The 21,534-nt window shown below is 38.7% G+C and overlaps 1 protein-coding gene across 4 annotated transcripts in view; it reads left to right on the top strand.

The window, feature by feature from the left end:
* LOC106883903 (synaptotagmin-16) overlaps positions 1 to 21,534 on the top strand; it is a 200,578-nt gene that overhangs the window by 61,207 nt on the left and 117,837 nt on the right. Inside the window, exon 1 of one of the 4 annotated variants that reach the window (XM_089364468.1) lies at positions 5,776 to 5,891. The exons of the other annotated variants lie outside the window; for them this stretch is intronic. Coding sequence (XP_089220594.1) covers positions 5,792 to 5,891 — 100 coding nt within the window. The 5' untranslated portion in view covers positions 5,776 to 5,791. Of the gene's footprint in view, positions 1 to 5,775; positions 5,892 to 21,534 lie in introns of those variants that run through there. 4 annotated transcript variants of the gene reach the window in all.

Below are 21,534 nucleotides of genomic sequence, written 5' to 3'. Positions count from 1 at the left end.
TGAAGCTGGTGGCGGTGGCGTTGGAGGCGGCAGTGGAGTGGCTATGACGATGGTAGCGGTGGCAGTGATGGTGAGGGTTGTGGAGGTGGCAGTGGTGATTTTGTTGTTGAATTAGCCTTTAGTTCATCCCCTAATCGAGTAGACTTCTGTAATTGAACGGAAGACCATTTTAGGACTACGTTATCTAATATGTAATACCTGCCTTTACACACACACACACACACGTGGTATAAAAACGGTAGGTTATGATTGGAAAGAAATTTTTGCTATTATTTCTAGTTGTAAAAAGCTCCCGTGTTTGTAAATGATGGTAGAAGAAGAGACATTCTTTAATGGAATTGGATTTTTTATTTTTTATTTGTTACATTTCTTTGTTGAAATTTGATTGTTCTTGACATTTTCTTTATTGACACCAGTGATGATGATGACAATGATGATGATGACGATGGTGATGATTCTAATGACGATGATGATTCTAGTGATGATGATGATGATGATGGTGATGATGGTTGTGATGGTGAGGATGACGATGATGGTCGTGTTGGTGGCGGTGTAGTTTGATGATGGTGATGGTGATGATGTTGATGGTAATCGTGGAGGTCAGGTGGTGGCAATGGTTGTGACTACGACGATGACGATAATGATACTTGATGCTGTTGTCTACAGTAACGTGAACTGAGTTTGTAGTTCAATACATACACATCGAGCGATGAAATTATGAATTTAATCACTTTAGTTAACGTAGGAGTGACAACGACAAGGACGACAATGATGATGATGTTTGTGGTGGTGGTGGTGGTGGTGGTTCTAGTAGTAGTAGCAGTAATAATTGTAGTGGTAGTGGTGATAGTGGTGTTGGTGGTGGTTATAGCAGTGAGGATGTTCGCTGTATTCGTTACAGTGAAGTTAGTGTTCATGGAAGTGGCGAATTTTTTTTCTTTTTAATGGAAATATTTTTTTTAATATTCCATTAAAATATTTAGATAGAATGGGTGTATTTACGTATGTATGTATGTAGGTATGTAGGTAGGTAGGTACGTAGAACGATAGAAAGATGTAAGTAGGTAGGTAGATAGATGTGCAGAACGATAGATAGATAGAACGATAGATAGATAAAGAGAGATAAAAACGATAGATGGATAGAACGAACGAACGAACGAAGAATAGATTGTCAAAGAAATTCACAGAAAAAAAATGAGCGTGCGTACGTGTGTGTGTGTGTGTGTGTGTGCGTGTGAGAGAGAAAGAGAGAGAGAGAGAGAGAGAAAGAGAGTGTGTGTGTGAGAGAGAAAGATAGAGAGAGAGAGAGAAAGAGAGTGTGTGTGTGAGAGAGAAGGATGGAGATAGATTGAAGATTTGTGAGTAGGCTGACCCAACTCGGAATGGCCGACCATGACGAGAAGGGTGGGTAAGAGATTGAATCGCTGAAACTGCCAGCCTATTTTTCAAATATCTGAAGACAAAATACTTCGTTCCCCACCCCTCTCTCTCTGTCTTTCTTTTCTCTCTATTGTTGATGTGATAGGACGTTTTACAGGTAATTATATATTTTCCTTTTTTTTCCGCCCTTTTAAAGCCTAGCCAAGCTCATAGACACAGTTTCCCGGTTTCTGTGACGTATGTATACCCCCCCCCCCCCACCAGCTGGACGGGACGCCAGTCCATCGCAGCGTTACTCAAGAAACAAGAAGGAGTGAGAGAAAGTTGGGGCAAAAGAGAACAACAGGGGTCACCTCGTGAAGCTTTAGCTGTTTTCGCTCAATAAACACATGCAACGCCCGGTCTGGGAATCGAAACCGCGATCCTCCGACCGCGAGTCGGCTGCCATTACGCCTCCGTAAATATATTTTACTGTTACTTAAGTTGAAACTCCTAAGTAGTAGGGGGCTGTTGTTGTTTAACTCGATATCTGCTCAGATCAAGTAAAACTATGATAAAACCAAAACAGAATAAAAATCACACCCTTCCCCCGTATCAATCAAATCTTTTTGTTTCTGAGAGAATGCATTTTCGATTCGTTATTCGACGTGAACATTTTGTTTTTAATGATATTGTATGATGTGGATTTGAGGGTGATTTAGCTGCTATTTTTAGCAAGCCGAGAGACCATGATGATGGTGCCCCGTTAGCCAGTATTGGCTCCGTCGTAACCAGAACTAACACCGTGGAATTTGAATGTCGAAATAATGAAAACAGGGACCCTCAGTGAGCCCTATTTACAAAATATTTGTTTATATCGACATGGCTGTGTGGTAAGAAGTTTTGCTTCCCAATCACACGGATCCAGGTTCAGTCCCACTGTGTGACGCCTTGGGCAAGTGTCTTCTGCTATAGCTTCGGGTCGACCAAAGCCTTGTGAATAGATTTGGTGGATGGAAACCGAAAAAAAAAACCGCGTCATATATATATGTGTGTGTGTGTATATATGTATATACAAACTTACTCGGAAATGGATGCGTGGCGTTCAATTAAATAATAAATAGTAAATTATATATATATATATATATATATATATATATATATGCATATATGGATACAGGACATCACCGTCGGTGCAAATAACATGAAATACGTAAACAAACGAGTTAAATACGTAAAGAACGAGAAAAAATGGAAAACAGGACAAGCAAACACAGAGAAAGGACCCTTCATCAGTTGTCGCTGTCTATCTACTCCTCATTTCGAGCATTATATATGTCTGTGTGTGTATATATATATATATATATATATATATATATATATATATATATGTATGTATGTATGTATGTATGTATGTATGTATGTATGTATGTATGTATATAATGTGTGTGTGTGTGCGCGCCTTTGTTTCTGTGTTTGTCTCCACTACCGCTCGACAACTAGTGTTGGTGTGTTTATGTCCCTGTTAATCTGCGGTTCGACAAAAACGACCGATAAAATAAATACCAGGCTTCAAAGCAAAATAAGTACTGGGGTAGATTCATTCGACTAAAATCTCTTGAAGACGGTGGTGCTACAGCATGGCCGCAGTCATGAAACAAGTAAAAAATAAAAGATCTATAGATGCTATACTTGGGTTCATCATCAGCATTGGATCCTGGAGTCACTGGGTGTTTCGGGTCTTACGAAATACATCTTTATCCAGACGACCTGACCAAGACTGATGAAACCTAGGTCCATGTCCAAGCTGCATTCTACTGATCCACAACGATCCCCTCTTTTCAGCTAGACGCTTTCTCAGCAACCTTTAAATTGTTCCTGATGGCTCATCTGCTCATTTCTTGTAATGCCTAGGATTCCATAGGCCTTACTCAGGCAATGACCCCTGATACACCGACTAACCAATAAAATCTGGCACTCCGTCGGTTACGACGATGAGTGTTCCAGTTGATTCGACCATCCTAAAAGCCTGCTCGTGGAATTAACGTATAAGTGGCTGAACACTCCACAGACAGGCGTACCCTTTTCGCAGTTCTCAGGGAGATTCAGCGTGACAAAGGTGTGACAAGGCTGGGACCTTTGAATTACAGGTACTACTCATTTTTGTCAGCTGAGTGGACTGGAGCAGCGTGAAATAAAGTGTCTTGCTCAAGGACACAACACGTCACATGGTATGGAAACTCACGACATTACAATCAAGAGCTGAATTCCACTAACCATAAAACTACGCGCCTTCACTCGATTGCCAGTATCCTTCGGTAAACACCCGGTTCTCCACCCATTCTTGAAGAAGTCCTCCACCAGCTCTTTCCATCCTCTCTTCCCAGGACACAGTCAACTCCAATAGGATTACATGCCTTGTCTTAGAAACGAAGAAACCAAGAGGACATTTCGTTCCAACACGGTTTGGGTGATATGTGATGGAAATTTTAGTTGCTTTTCCAGATCAAACTCCATCACCAGGTAGTTTGACAAATTACGTTCGTGTGATTATATCACAGTATATTATATTATTAAAGACATCATAAAAGATAAATATAATAGTCGGTACGAGGGAGATTTGAACCTGCCCCAATGAACTATCTGCAAAATTGACATTATAAAACTATTGTCTTGCTAGCCAATTTTTTTCCTTGCAAAAATTATTAAATGTATACTATTGCAAAAAAAGTATTGAGTAATTTTCATTTGGCTTACAAAAATATTAATGATATATTATAACATAATGTATGTACGATTATGTGTGTTTAAGAAGAGAAGGTTGTGTGTGCTGGTATCATACATGCGCGTTTGGTTTTTCACACACACACACACCTTGAGTTTATGACTTTTCTGGGGGCCATTACAAATGTAAGTGAAGTTAAATATAGAGAAGGGACTCGTACTAGGATTCGAAACAAGGACAACATTTTCTCAACGACACCTAGTCTTGTCTAATTTATAAGTCTCCATGTTTTCTAATATTTACGTCGCTTTTGGCGAAAATTTATTCTTTATTTCTAATTTTAGTTTTATATATGAAGGCACACCTAGACAAGTGTGCCCCCACCCACTGAATTTGTTTCCTCATAACTTTCAGAAAAATGGATTTTTGAACGGAAATTTCTACTAATGTCATTCAGATGATGTAGATTCAAATTATATCTGATTTTGAGAAACCATGTTTTTTCAAAGCGTGCGAGAGGAGTTTCAGATAATTCCACACAGGTCGGCCTTATTTCTTCGTAACTTTCAGAAAAATTGATATTTTTAATGAGATTTTCTGCAAATACCATTTAGATGCTGTAGTTTACGTGCGTGCGTGCGTGCGCGTGTGTGTGTGTGTCCACCATTTTTATTACATTAAATTCCAATATAATCGTAATAGGCATAATCTGAAAGGTATTTGTGGAAAATTTCATTCAAAATCATCTGTTTTTCTGAAAGTTACGAGGAAACAGAGCCAGGGGGCACACTCGTGTAGTATGCTGAAAGAAATAATATTCGTTTTGAACGGTCATGAAAACGTACATCATGGACGTCAGAAAGTAAAATGAAACGGTCTCGACTAAGGGTTGAAAACGTATTACGTTCTCGGTTTACCGGAAACCTACCTTATATATATATATATATATATATATATATATATATATATATATATCTTTAATCTTGTAGTTAGTGGCGGTTAGTTTTGTCCTTCGTCACAGTGGGTAACTAAAGAAAATAGAACTAAGTCCCGGAATGCCGTCGAGTCGATTTGTGAGCCTCTGTCAACTTAGGATATAAAAAAATCAACAACGATTTCTCATCAAATACTTCAGAGGAGGCTAATGAAATAGTGGGGCGTCCATGCATTTTGTTAATGGGTATCTGTGATGTGCATGAACTGAAATAGCTTTAAACGCCAATTACAACCGAATTTCAGAAAATTCGGTGTACCGTCAGGTTCGTTATCAGCCTACCTTACCTCTCTTATACTCCGGCGTTTATCACTACCGAGTTAGACGTAGTAATCTTTAATGTATACATAATTAGATTCATTTCATTCATAAATCATTAACCGATACGGCGTAACCATGGAATCACACGAACCGAAAATGAAGTCTTCTCTCTCTGTGCCTATCTCTTTACATCTCTCTCTGCCTATCTCTTTACATCTCTCTCTGCCTATCTCTTTACATCTCTCTCTGCATCCCTCTCACCTAGTCATCATCCTTGTCAATCAGTCAGTCATTCAGTTAGTTATTTAGTCAGTCCTGTTATCTTTCTTTTTCCTGACCTCGTGATTCGTATAATACGGCCGCTGACGTTCAATTTGTTTTCTCGATCACACTACACTATATACGCACAAGATACACAATCACATGCACGCGCGCGCACACACACACACATTATGATGTTAGGTAACTGTTTGAAAAGACGCATCGACCAGTCTCGCCGTTCGAACGTGTTTCTAAGATACCAAACATACCAAACTTCAATCATCTATTTAAGTATCTATCTATCTATCTATATATATATATATATATATATATATATATATATATATATATATATATATATATCTGTTTATGTATCTTTTTATGTATCTAAGTATTTATCTGTCTTGTATCTAACAATTTACTTGTCTATCTCTTCTCTCTCTATCTATCTACGTTTACACACACACACACACACAATTATATAGAATTATGAATGTAAATAAGGATTTACTCCGTCTCGCTCATTCCCCCGTCTCTCTTCCCTTCTCTCTCTGTATTTTTAGCATGTATGTGCTGCATGTATATATGTATACACACACACACATATATATATATATATATATGTACGAGCATACAGACATATGTATGTATATGGGTATGTATGTATATATGTTTGTGCGTGTGTGTGTGTATGTATGTATGTATCTATATATGTTTGTGTGTGTGTGTGCGTATATGTATTTATATATATATATACACATGTATATATACATGTATATATATATATATATATACATGTATATATACATGTATATATATATATATATACATGTATATATACATGTATATATATATATATATATATATACATGTATATATATATATATACATGTATATATACATGTATATATATTCTTGTATATGATCGAACAAGCCTTACTGAAACAAAATAAAGTTCTCCATACTTTGTAAACTATTCACCTATTTAAGAATGTCTGTTAGAGTGTATATGTATTTACGTCATTGTTCAGTTTTATTTCAAGATTTCTTGCCAATAGAGAAAGAGCCGGTTTCTAACCTAGATTCAAGGCTCCTTCATTGGAATTTCAACATCAACAACAGGGTATTTTTGTTTGTTTGTTTGTGTGTGTGTGTGTGTGTGTGTGTGCGTGCGCGTGCAGATTTGTACGTTTTGCTTTATGTTAACAACCGCTGGGCAGCTAATTTGCGCCACTGTACACAGTTTCTCTTCTCTATCCCAAATCATTGTATCAGGCCTGTTATGCTTACATTTTATTGAGGTCTTCACTGGGACATTCCATGGATCTTTTTTAAAACGGCGCCACATTTTTCATTAACGAAACACTTTGAAACTTGGAACACTGGTAGAATGTGTCATATAAAACATCTTTTTCTCTTAGTCTTCTTAAAAAAAAAAAAGAAATCCCAAAGTTATTCCATGTTAAAGTTGTATTTCTGTAATTTCAACCAATCACTGACGTCCATTCAGCCGATATACATTAAGTGCCGACTACATAAACAAACGATTCTGAAACAATTAACCCTAACCCTAGGATTAGGGTTAGGGTTAAAGCAAATTTAAAATGAAAAAAGCAAATAAAACGAAGGTATGGAGATTAAATACGCTTTACATCGCTTAATCAGCCAAAGGAGTAAATATAAACAACTGAATACTTGTCAGTGATTGGTTGAAATTATCGAAATAAGACAATTTTTTTACATGAAATAAATTCGAATACAAAAATATTTTTCTGTTCTATAACACAAAATAAGATAAGTATACGAAGTTTGAAAGTCTTTCCGTACCAAAAACACTACGTAAAACATTAATGAAAAATGTGGCCCCGTTTTAAAATAGATCCCATTCCATCAGTACTTCTTTTTATTATGAGTGGCTATGGCTTCAACTGTGAGTTCTTATTTCTTTGTCCTCGGTGTTATCCTTCCAACGTGTTTCATTACAGAGTGTCCTAGCTACAGCTATGTATGTATGTATGTATGTATGTATGTATGTATGCACTAGCGTAGCTAACGGAGGGCGGTAGGGGCGATCCATTTCGCGGGCCACTTTTGGGTTTGCTGTAGGCAATGTTTTTTGTGGGGTCCGGGGGCGGCACACACTCTAGTTACGCTAGTGTTTGCATCTGTATGTGTGTGTGTGTGTGTGTGTGTGTGTGTGTGTGTGTGTGTGTGTGTGTGTGTGTGTGTGTGTGTGTGTGTGTGTGTGTGTGTGTGCTAAAAAATGAAACAACAAAGTAAAGGTATATATACGTTCACACACGACCCGCGTTAGATTCCTCACACATACTGTTATCGAACTGGGAGTCTAACAGCGGTCCTTCCGTAGCACTTACATAGCCTTACCTGCATTTTAGCTCTTCTGGTTATCAAAACCTCTCATGTTACACACACACACACACACACACACACACACACACACACACACACACACACATTCGTACAATAAGTTCAAGGCTTGAAATTTTGGGAGAGCGTGTAAGTCGATTACATCAACCTCAGTGCTCAACTGGTACTTATTTTATGAACTCCGAAAGAATGGAAGGCAAAGTCAGCGGAACTTGAACTCAGAACAAAGTGTTTCGTCCGGCTAAGCGTGCTAACCATTCTGCCAGCTTGCCGCCTTAGTTTCTTCTTCTTATCATCATCATCATCATTCTTTTATTTCATTTGTTTCAGTCAGTTGACTGCGGCCATGCTGGAGCACCGCCTTGAAGGATTTTAGTCGAACAAATCGACCCCAGGATTTATTTTTAAAGCATAGTACTTATTTTATCGGTCGAATTTGCCGAACCGCTACGTTAAGCGGTGACGGGCTGGGGGACAAATACAGACACACACACACGTATATATACATATATATATATATATATATATAAATATATATATATAAACGTGTGTGTGTGTGTGTGTGTGTCTGTGTATGTATATATATATATATATATATATATATATATATATATATATATATATATATATGACACGCTTCTTCCAGTTTCCGTCTACCAAATTCACTGACAAGGCTTCGGTCGGCCCGAAGCTATAGTAAAAGACACTTGCCGAAGGTGCCACGCAGTGGGACTGAACCCGAAACCATGCTGCTGGGAAGCAAGCTACTTACCACACAACTGTGCCTGGTATATAAACACACACACACACATATATATATATATGGGGAGAATTCACAAAAAATCAAAAGACAAAGACAGGTGGTGTAGACAACAAACGGATGTATTAGCTTAACGCTCGGGAAGTGAAAAAGTCTTTAACGTTTCGAGCCTACGCTCTTCCACAGAAAGGAACACAGAAAGAAACAAGGAGAGAAAATAAAGAATGTGTAATGGCTAGCGATCTATCGTGGCGAATGCCGGACAGAAGGTCACACAAGAGAGCTAGGAAGAAGGGGAGATAATAAAGTAATAGTCATCCCAAAACGAAGGTGTACGTGCGTATAAGAGAGTATGTATGTGCGTGTGGAAGAGGGCTGGTGACCTTGACGTGTGCGTGTGTGTAAAGATGTGGGGCTGGAAAGTGGTCAGTGCTAGTGTGTGCGTGGTGGTGTGTTGTGTGGTATAGTGGTGTATGGTGTAGGGAGGTGGGGAGGCGAGAGTGGAGGAAGCAAGGGTGGGGTGTGGGTTAGACTGAGGGTGGAGGTAGAGGTGGGTGTATGGGGTGGGATGGGAAGAATAGGGAAGGTGGTGTTGGAATGTGTAGGGGTAGGGTGGGGTTACGAGGGAGGGGTGACGATGAAGTGGGGAAGGAGAAGGTGGGTAGGAGTGAAGAGAAGAGAGGAGAGTAGGCGAGAAGAGAAGTAGGGGTCGGAGCAAGAGAGGTGGGTGGGAGGAAGTAGGTGTAGGGGAGAGAGGCGAGAGCAGGAAGATAGATGAAGAGAGGAGGAGAGTTGAACCTATGTGGCGCAAAGGAGGGAAGAGAGAAGATTAATCCCTGTTTATGGCGCAAACGGGAGTCCGGATGGCCCCTGTGCAAGGACAATCCGAACACGGACAGGTGTTGCAAAGAGTGACCGGTGGAGCGGAAATGGCGCGAGACCGGGGTGGCATTGCCGAGCCGGATGTCTCGGAGGTGTTCTGCGAACCGGTCAGCCAAACGGCGTTCCGTTTGCCCGATGTATAGAGAAGGGCAGAGAGAGCAGGAGATGCAGTAGATGATATTGGTAGAAGTGCAGGTGAAGGAGTCGGTGATTTGATAGGGTCGATGATTTGATAAGGTCGATGATGGGTGCCGGTGAGGAGGGTGGTGTTGGAGAGGTAAGGGCAAGTGCGGCAGCGTGGGCGGGAGCAGGGGAACGAGCCAGGTTGGGAGGTTGGGTTAGGGAAGAAGCTGTGAACCAAGAGGTCTCGTAGGTTGTTGGCTCGTTTGAAGGAGGAAAGGGGTTGGTTAGGGAAGATGTGCGAAGTGGAGGGGTCGGACTGGAGTCACCGGAAGGCTCGGAGAATGGTGCGTTGGAGATGTAGGGTGGTGGGGTGGTAGGTGAGGAGAAACGGGAGACGGCGGAGCGGGTTCGGAGGGGAGAGAGCAGATGCACGGTCCACGGAACGTGCAGTGGGAAGGGCGGTGTGGATAGTGGTGAGGGGATATCCGCATAGGGTGAAGTGGCGAGCCATGAGTTGAGACTGAGTCTCAAAGTCATGGTCGTCACTACAGAGCCTGCGTAGACGGAGGAATTGGGAATAAGGGATGGAAAGCTTGGTGTGTTTAGGGTGGGAGGAGGAGAAGTTGAGGTATGAGTGTGAGTCTGTGTGTTTGTAGTGGATGGAGGTGGTGAGAGTGGAATGATGAATGCTGACCGAAATGTCAAGAAAGGAGACAGAGGTGTCAGAGATAGTGCAGGAGAAGTGGAGGGCAGGATGGAAAGATTTGACAAAAGAGAGGAAAGAGTTTAGATGTCCGCGGGAGAGTGAGATCGCACCGATACAGTCGTCAATATAACGGCCGTATAGTTCGGGAGTGGGACCAGTGAAACGGCCGTATAGTTCGGGAGTGGGACCAGTGAAACTTGAGAATATTTGGGCCTCAACGTAGCCAACGAACAGGTTCGCATAGTTGGGGCCCATTCTCGTTCCCATGGCCACTCCCGAGATGCTGGTAGAAATCACCAGCAAACGAGAAGCAGTTGAGTGAGAGGATAAGTTCGGCCAGACGAACGAGTGTGGATGTGTCAGGTTGGGGGTTGAGTCGAAGGTCAAGGAATTGTTGGAGTGCATGCAGCCCCTCGTGGTGAGGGATCACTATGTAAACGCTCTGGATGAGACAGGTGGTGTAGACAACAAACAAATGTATTAGATTAACGCTCGGGAATTGAAAAAGTCTTTAACGTTTCGAGCCTACGCTCTTCCACAGAAAGGAGCACAGACAGAAACAAGGAGAAAAAATAAAGAATGTGTAGTGGCTAGCGATCTATCATGGCGAATGCCGGATAGAAGGGTCACACAGGAGAGCTAGGAAGAGGGGGAGATAATAGAGTAGTAGTGATCCCAAAACGAAGGATATATATGTGTGTGTGTGTGTGTGTGTGTGTGTGTGTGTGTGTGTGTGTGTGTGTGTGTGTGTGTGTGTGTGTGTGTGTGTGTGTGTGTGTGTGTGTGTGTGTGTATATATGTATGTATATCAAGAAGATTACAGATACAACTATATTGTCTTCAGTTTTGAAGATTAATCCTGTAGTCGAATATACTTCAAAGATGATTCGTGCGTACTTTGCTTGCTATCAATTTCGATTCACCAATTCTTCTCTTGCTCTATATACTACGACAGCCTTTCCGAACGACTGAATCTATAAGGTTGATTCAATATTCGGAATACTTCAGGGATCCAATACATTGGAAATTAAGCAAATTACAATGATTAAATTGAAATAGCAGCGGTAAATGGACAGACTTACTTCATTTATGTCGGTTGTTAATTAATAGGCATGGCGTTCCATTTCTCTCTTTCTATGCATTAAATTCGCCATGCAAATAAAATGTGCTTAATCATTATTTTTTTTTTTCGTATAAGATTGGTTGAACGGATCAGATAAGTAATAAATATATTACAGACACAAAAATGCTAGCTGCACCCATCAAAACTAATCAGGATTTTTAAACAACTGTCAAATTTTTTTTTATTGCGTGTACAGTTTTTTTAAAATTATTTTAGCCTTATGCTTGCATTCAGCAAAATTAGAACATAAATAACAAATTCAAAATCTATATGGTCACATTTTCAACAAGAGACTACACAAATCAAATTCACATTGTATTATATTAGAGTATCAAGAGAGAATATATTCACACAAATATATACGCACATACATGTATGTGTGTGTGTATAGGTATTCTTTTCTTTTACTTGTTTCAATGGCTGTGTGGTAAGTAACTTGCTTACCAACCACATGGCTCCGGGTTCAGTCCCACTGCGTGGCACCTTGAGCAAATGTCTTCTACTATAGCCTCGGGCCGACCAAAGCCTTGTGAGTGGATTTGGTAGACGGAAACTGAAAGAAGCCCGTCGTATATATGTATATGTTTGTGTATCTGAGTTTGTCCCCCCCCCCCCATCACGTTCCTCCGTGGACGATAAAACCAGTACTAGTCGTATATTTGAGTCATACGAAGGCGACAAACTGGTATACATTGTACGAAAGGATTAGCGGCATTTCATCCAGCTCTTTACACTCTGAGTTCAAATTCAGCCGACGTCAATTTTGCCTTTCATACTTTCGGGATCTATAAAAGAAGTACCGGTTGTGAACTGGCGTCGATGTAATCGACTTAAACCACTTTTCTTAAGATTGCTGGCCTTGTGCCAAGATTAGAAAGAATATTCGAGTCCAAAGAAAAACAACAACAATAGTGCTACTTAGCTATTTACACTTTAGCGTACAGTCTAACCCTAAACCGTAACCTAATTTTAATCGCAACCCTAAACCCTAATCCTAACCCAGATCAGGTCATTTCACGGCGTAAACTACGGATACTGCTATAGACCATACGCTAAAGTAACAAGAAACAGATTATATGCCCCTCACCCTAATGCTTCTGTCAGAAGTAAATATTTTGTTGAGGCTAATTAAAAGACCAGTCGACTGCTGGATTCGATATAATCTATTATAATTCCATTTACATCTAGGACGCCCCATAAGAATCGATCTTAAAGTACTCCGTTGTTCCAATGTATAAAAGCAACAATGAAGGCAGAGATAAAAGTGTTCTTTTTATAATATTTCGTCCATCTACAAATCTAAGTTCAAATCTGGTTTACTTCAAAGTTGATTTTGTTCTTTCATTTCTCTTGAACGTTGAAATAATTAACAGCAATGCGTATAAAATGATTAACGGCATAGCGTACAAAATAATTGACATTAATGCGTACGAAATAATTGGCAGTAATGCATGTAAAATAATTGAGAGTAAAAGCGTTTAGGCTGATGCAAACGAGTATACAATTAATTTACAACATTCTGAGTATATTTGTGTGTGTGGGTGTGTTTGCATGTGTGGGTGTGTTGGCATATGTGTGCACATATACATTATTATATATTCATAAATGGGTTCCTGTCTTCCATTCCCCTCTACATAAAGACAGGCAGACAGACGACATGACAGAAAGATAGATAGAGAAATGGTAGATAGACAGATCGATAGTTAGATAGATAGATAGATAGATAGATATCCATATATAGACATACTTGCATACATTTATGGGCGTTTACACGAAGAAAATTAGAGGCGCCAAACTCAACCGATTTCTACAATATCCGTGACAAATCACATGGGTCGCGGATATTTTCAGTTTGTCGTCTGATGTTTGCTTAGTTTAAACTGAGCGCAAAACTTAAGGAAATTACGATGTATTATCACTAACAGACTATATCATGCATCATTCATATATAAGTACATACATATAAATACATACATACGCATGTGTGTGTGTGTAGCTATGTATATAATATAATGTATTTGATATTATGTATGTATATATATATTTCATTGTGCAAATCTATCAAGCTTTTCTAACAGATTTCCATTTCTGACGGATTATGAAGAGAGTATTCGTGAATGAGAGATAGTAGCTGCTTTACTCGGTCATTATTTACATTATATAACAACAATCAAACTAATGAGGTAGTCTTCATGCGGTCGTTCGACCCGCTAGAAATAGCTGTCGAATTCTTGCAAATTGTATTCCGTTTTCTTAAAAACGAGGGAGACGGTAGGATAAGCTGGAGAAAGTAGTCTTAGGTTTGTATAGTCAAAATGATCACAGCTGGAATGACTTTCATCATTGATTTTTTCGAGTAAGGCAGCCTTGGAGTTTAAACAACAACAACAACAACCACAAACGTATGTTCGTACATGTAGACATATACACATAGCTGACACGATGTCGAATTAATAGAAATACAGATACGTGTGACATTGGCACCATAAATAACGAAACATTTACGTATTAAATATATTGGTTTCAAATTTTGGCACAAAGCCAGCAATTTCGGGGAAGTGGGTAAGTCGATTACCTCGACTCCAGTGTTTAGCTATACTTATTTTATCGACCTCGAAAGGGATGAAAAGCAAAGTCGACCTCGGCAGAATTTGAACTCAGAACGTTAGGATGACGAAATGCCGTTAAGCATTTTGCTCGGGATTCTAACAATTCTTTTCTACTGTAGGCACAAAACCTGAAATTTGGGGGAGGGGCAAGTCGGTTACATCGACTCCAGAACTCAACTGATACTTAATTTCCCGAAAAGATGAAAGGCAATGTTTCTTGATAAACTTGAAGTAGATGGCATAAGAGAGCCTCCTTCATCCTCTAATTCCCCACATGCGGCACCAACCAAAGACCTTGAAGCTAACTGGGATTTAAGTGCATTTTCTTTCATATTCGCTATTGCTTCTTGCATTTTTGGTTAGCTAGGATTCGATGGATGTATATGCTCATTTCAATTTTACAAATAGAAATCACTTCACCATTCAGTTTTGTATGAACTCTTGTTTTACAGTTTGTATCAACACACTTCCAATAGACCTTGCCTCCATATTTTCTTTCTTGCCTATAAATAAAGTTAGAGTTGTCTACGAGCTTATCACAACCTCTGCTGCTTTTAATTGTATACGGCATCATAAGGGTTTAAGTTTCAACTTTTAAAGAAAAATAATGTAAATAATGTAAACGGTCGAGGTAACCTCTTCAAAATAAGCTTTTTGCTTTTGAATTTTCAACATAAGCTTGTTATTTTTAAATACATGTTAAACGACTTTTCTGTTTTTAAATTAGCATTTCAGCAATTACCGAATATGACTACTGTAAATTTTATTCCTTTACCTTATTTAATTAACGACGCGATTTCAAGTTTCTAAGCTTTACGGCAAAATGTCCTTGCAGCGAAATATCCGTACGGCGAATTTTTATGGCGAATAGCCCTACGGCCAATTGTCCTGTAGCGAATTTGTTTATGACAAATTGTCCGCTCACCATGCTGGGGAACTGTTTTGAAGAATTTTAGTCGATATCAGGACTTGCTTTTTAAGCCTGGTACTTATTCTATCAGTCTCTTCTACCAAGCCCTAAGTTAAGCGGACGTAAACATTACAACACCGGTGGTCAAGCAAAAAATGCGTCTATACCAATATTCTTGTTTTTTTTTTTGTTTTTTTTTTACAATAGAACATGCTTAGAATAATTCATTGTTTGGGTTAGTTCATTTTTTCTATTTTGTATAATTTTTGACTTCCATTGTAGTAGCTGTAGAAGATTTTCAATCCAAAACATCGATGGTTCAAATTCATACAAGACCACTTTTAGTAACCGATTTTTGTTCAAAAAACAGCCAGCAACTTTAATGGCAGATATTTTTCTTATATTCAGGACTTTCACTTTCCTTACACTTTCGTTCTTTCTTTCCTTTTTTTCTCTTCCTTCCTTCCTTCTTCCTTTCTTTCTTTCTTTATTTTATAATGCTACTACAACAGTATCTGCTTTTCTGAACTGGCTCGTTGCATACTACTTCTACTACATATTCATCTCTCCTCTTCAGAGGCTGGCATGTGTTTTTTTGTTGTTCTTTTCCCCTTCTTTCCCTAACAATTCTATAAATACCAGAATTATATCGAATTTCTTCAACTGAATATTTTCTTCATCCACCACCACCACCACCACCACCACCACCGTCGCCGCCGCCGCCGCTGCTGCTGCAGCTGCAGCTGTTGCCACCATTTCCGTGACATGGATGATGGTTACCTCTGCGAATGTTTCCTCCTTGTAAATCATTAAACTCGTTGACTGGAGAGGAAGAAACTTCTCTTTTGAGAATTCCGCCCTTCCATACTCAACCAGCATGTTGGCAGTTTGGATATCACTTGTCTTAAAATTGAGTTCAAATACTAACTAGCTCAACTCAGAATACTGGGTCCCAGAATACTGATCTTTAATCAAAGATAGAGAGAGGAGGGGAGAAAAAGAGAATGGAGAGAGAGAAAGAAGGAGAGAGAAAGAGAAAGGAGAGAGAGAAAGAGAAAGAAGAGAGAGAAAGAGAGATCTAAACGACTTAAAGCGCTTCTGCACTCCATGTCTTTAATCCATGGAACACTGAGGTGAATAACACGCAATCCCACACACACACATACACACAAGCACACAAACACTTATATGCAAGCACGTACATACACGCATGCCTACATCCATACATGACATAACGTACGTAGTTTATAAGGTTAGCCAAATTGATTGCAATTTTCCAATTCTTCTCTTTACACAATAAAGCTGAGATTCAGCTAAATCGTTATAGCAAAATAAAGCTTTGAAAATGGGGTTTATTATGACATCAAAGCATACTTTCTCTCAAAGCTTCCCTTCTTCTTGTCACATCCATTCTACATGATGTTCAAAATGAAGAGAATTGAAGAGTTCATCTTCAATAAATTCATTTCTTCAATACATTTTATTTTATATTATATTTTTTTCTACGCTCCACTGTTTATCTATGACTTTTTTCTTGATATTCTTTCTTCCCTTTTTTTGTTTGTTTGTATAACCAATATTATGAAATAGTACGGCAACATTTCATAGTGGAATCCCTTTAGAAATTGACAGTAATGTGATTCTTTCATGTCCAAATGAATTTGAATTTTCACTCGGTAGCATTTCTAATGATTCCCCTGACAAAAGGAACGCTATCGTCCCTAAATGAAAGATCGTCTGCTTTTTTGTGGTTCACCGTTTTATGATAAACCTTATTTCAATTTTTTTTAAAACAAAATTTATTTTTCATCTTTTACTTGTTTTAGTCATGGGACTGCAGCCATGCTAAGGTACCACTTTGAAGGGGTTAGACGAACAAATTGACACCAATATTTGTGTGTGTGCGGGGGTGGGGTGTGTGTGTGTGTGTGCGTACATGTGCGTGCGTGTGTGTTTGTTTTCTGTTTTGTTTTAAGTTTTGTTTTCTTTTGCCGAACCGCTTGTTACATCGGTTGTCACACGGTAGAGGGAAACAAACACAACGCAGATACAAAGATTCATACGCGCGCGCACACACATAAACATACATGTATATATATATATATATACATACATATATATATATATATATATATATATATATATATATAGAGAGAGAGAGAGAGAGAGAGAGAGAGAGAAAGAGAGAGAGATGGAAATAGATCAATCGATCGATCGATCGATAGATAGATAGATAGATAGATAGATAAAGGAGATAATATAATCCTGGTTATCTCCTCATTAGCCCATCATGCCGGATCCTGGCTAGCGTAGTATCCCATAATCAAAGGAAGATCCGTAAGACTCCGATTGATATAAATGGGAGCACTGCACAATTCCAAAGTAAGATCCCGTAGGCTTAAAATAAGTCCAGCAGAATGAATAATAAAAGTAATAATTTAAATGAGGAAAGTAGAGGTCAAATTGTCATTACAACTGTTTCCGTGAACGGACGATATTTTTATTCCGCAACTCATAAAGGGTTATGCAATTCATACAATGTTAAGGAATAGATATCGTAATAAAGTATGTAATACTAATCCTATGGTTCATTCGCTTCTTCAGATGTCATGATTTGAAGGCACTATCGACCAAAATGTGTTAGGATGCGTTCATTTAGACGTGTTACAATATTTACACACACACTCACACACACACACACACACACACACACACACACACACACACACACACACACACACACACTCACGACAAGCTTCTTTCAGTTTCCATCTATCAAATCCACTCGCATGGCGTGTGTCGGTCCGGCGATATAGTAGAAGAAACTTGCCTAAGGTGTCGCGCTGTTGGACTGAACCCAAGACCACGTGGTTGGGACGCAATCTTCTTACCTACACAGCTACATCTGTACCCGTCAGCGCCGACTATTTTATCTATTTTTTAAACGTTTCCTTTTCAAACATCCGTGACTATCTAATTGTCTTCCGAAAAGTTTAAAATAGCAACTCGAAGTGTAGCTCAAAATAAGGAGAATATTTAGCCATATTGCTTTCATTTTCAATTTTCACAAAGCACCCGGCTAACTCACGCACACATACCCCCCCGCCACATATATACTTCCCCAACACACGCGCAAAGAAACACATGCATACAATAACATACATCCAACTATCTGTCCGTCCATCCGTCCGTCCATAGATAAGTACTTACATATGTACACACGTATATATACACATAGATACATTACATACGTACATGCATGCATACATACGTACGATGTATGTATGCATGTATTTTCTACGCATACATACATCCACCCATACATGCATACATACATATACGCACATACATACACACATACGTACATACACATATACATACATGCATACATACACACGCACACGCATACATACATGCACACATACGCACATGCACACACATACATACATACATACACACATACATACATACATACATACATACATACATACATACATACACACACACATACATAATACATACATACATACATACATACATACATACATTCTCTCTCAAATTAGGCACAAATGTTTATATATTTTGTTTATTGGGACAATTACTCAGACACTGTTCTCGGCTGTCTCATAGGATTTCGTTCAACCTGCAGAGATGGAATATTTCCACTAATAGCTAAAATAGCAAGATATCTCATCTTCATCTAATATAGAGACGAGAGTTAACCCCAGAGAATATAAATAAATTATGAACAGCTAAGATAGTTTTATTTTTATTTATTTATTTATTTATTTGGGAAATATACCACAATACACATTATTTGTGCAGTATGTATATTTTAAAATGTATTCCTACACATGTGTGTGTTTGTGTGTACATATGTATATACATTAGCACACACACGTATGCATGTATGTATGTATGTATATATGCATCGGGCAGATCAAAGCCTTGTGAGTGGATTTGGTAGACGGAAACTGGGAGAACCCCGTCATATATATATATATATATATATATATATATATATATGTGTGTGTGTGTGTGTGTGTGTGTACACGTGTGTCTCTGTGTGTCTTTTGTTTATGTTTATTCCCCACCACCGCTTGACAACCGGTGTTGGTGTTTTTACGTCCCTGTAACTTAGTGGATACCAATAAAATAAGTACCAGGCTTTAAAAAGTAAGTACTGGGTCATTTCATTTGACTAAAATTCTTCAAGACGGTGCTCCAGCATGGCCGCAGTCTAATGACTGAAACAAGTGAAAGATAAAAGATGCATATATATATATATATATATATATATATATATATATATATATATATATATATATATATATATATATATGTATGTATATATATATATATATATATATATATATAGTATACATGTGATATAGTCATACATACATGCATATATAGAAACACTCTCACACAACCACCCATTCTTGTGTGTGTGTGTGTGTGTGTGTGTGCGTATTCGAATAGACTACAGGACTCGAACTTGCCTGTCAGTTGTGCGATTGATTTCACCAAGTGAAGCCTAAACGTTCTTTGTTATCTGTTTTAAGACATACTTGTTAACGTCTTATATGTTTGCAGTGGCGTACAATAACTTAATTGCCAAACTAAAAAAAAACAAAAAAAACCAATTTAGCTTGTAATATCTTCGTGAAAATTATCCAAAATGAACGAAAGATTGTCTCAGTCTTATGTAGACTTTTCTATTAGGCAATATCATAGCTTTCACCTGATTAGGCATGGACTTGATTAAATTATCAACAGGCTGATCCATGCTTGTACAATCTTCGGCCAATGCATTTTCTGGCTCTGTAATTGTTGTAATTTTGTTCGACTTTCCTCGTAATCTTCCATCAAGATTATCTTGTATGTGTTCTGGATTAAGATCAGAGCTTTGAGCAACTCTTTTCAGGGATCGATTCCGTGAGTTCTTTGTTTCTGATGTACTGATTTCAAATTTTGTCTCAAAGGCAGCAATTTTGGGGGCAGGAGATAAGTCCCAATGTTCAACTGGCACTTATTTTATCGACCCCGAATCGACGAAAGGCAAAGTCGACCTCAGCGGAATTTGAACTCAGAACCTACAGAAGGACGAAATGCCGCTAAACATTTTGCCCGGCGCCCTTACGATTCTGCCAGCTCACCGCCTTAAGCGCTTGATATATTGTTGTATGGAAACTTTTATATTGAAATAAATGATAGACACTTTTCGCGTATGTGGCTGTATTTTGGCCTTATAAATGATTTTCAATTCTAGTTTGCCGATCGCCGAAACTAACCCATCACTTTCCGTACCATAACTCCAAGCATTCCATGTACAATTGTTCCCTGTGAACAACGTGGTGTCCATGTTTATTTTGTGTGTGTGTCACGCGTATACCTACTTTGAACTGGAAATTTTAGCAGTTTGCTTTCGTTGGATCAAATTACTGATTACCAAAACTGTTTTCCCTTGCTGCAGAACTCTTTAGTCCAACTAAATCTTTCGGTTTTATTAACTTTTAAAAATCATCCATTTCTTCCTTCTAACTCTTCGTTCATATCCAATGCGTTTCATTAGTGTTCTTAAGCAATATGGTGACGTATCCATGATTTGCGGTCTTATTGTTAATAGTTGATGGTTAAAAACATCCCCTTTTGCTGCTCACTTCTCCCTCTTCGAAAACGTTATGCAGCCTCCCAGATCTCATTCATTACTCGGCAATGCTTTTTTCAATCCACATCTTGACTGTGTTATTCACTGTTTGGTGACTGATACCGATAAATCGAACTATTTGCTGATTGAACAATGTGTGTCGGATACGGTCGATGACTTGCCTGCGTGCAAATTCATCGATTTTTTTTACCCCAAAGATTTTCCGCAATGAATTTGATCAAATTAACGTTACAAGTAATCCCAACACACAATTAAATTAATGAATTCGTTAATGTACCTAGCAAAGAAGAGAAAACATAGCTTATGAGGAAAAAATCCGGAAAAAATCAGTGATTAAAGTAAGCTCTTTTTGTAGACCACTGCATATATCCATGCATGTACTAAGCCTAGTACTTATTCATGCATTTATGTTCTCTTTCTCTTTTAAATTTAGAGTAAATTTTGACTGGCTGCCTACTTGGAAGGTTGTAAAGGAAAGCATCTTGTTTTAACCATCATCCTTTAAATCTCAAGAAGGGCTTGCGAATTTCTATTGTCCTAGATAACGTGATCATTTGTAGTGTATGGATTATGTATTTGCGTTCTCTTCTCAAGATCCCAAGTTCAGCCATATTTCATTTCAGACTGATGTGCGTGCGTGCATGCGTGCGTGCGTGCGTGCGTGCGTGTGTGTGAACATCCACCTCATTGCCTTTCATCCTTTCGAGGTCGATAAATTAAGTACCAGTTGCGTACTGGGGTCGATCTAATCGACTGGCCCCT

Source organism: Octopus bimaculoides, chromosome 16 (assembly GCF_046866305.1).
Source record: "Octopus bimaculoides isolate indiv1 chromosome 16, ASM4686630v1, whole genome shotgun sequence".
NCBI lineage: Eukaryota > Metazoa > Mollusca > Cephalopoda > Octopoda > Octopodidae > Octopus > Octopus bimaculoides.
This window is presented reverse-complemented; position numbering and strand designations above follow the sequence as displayed.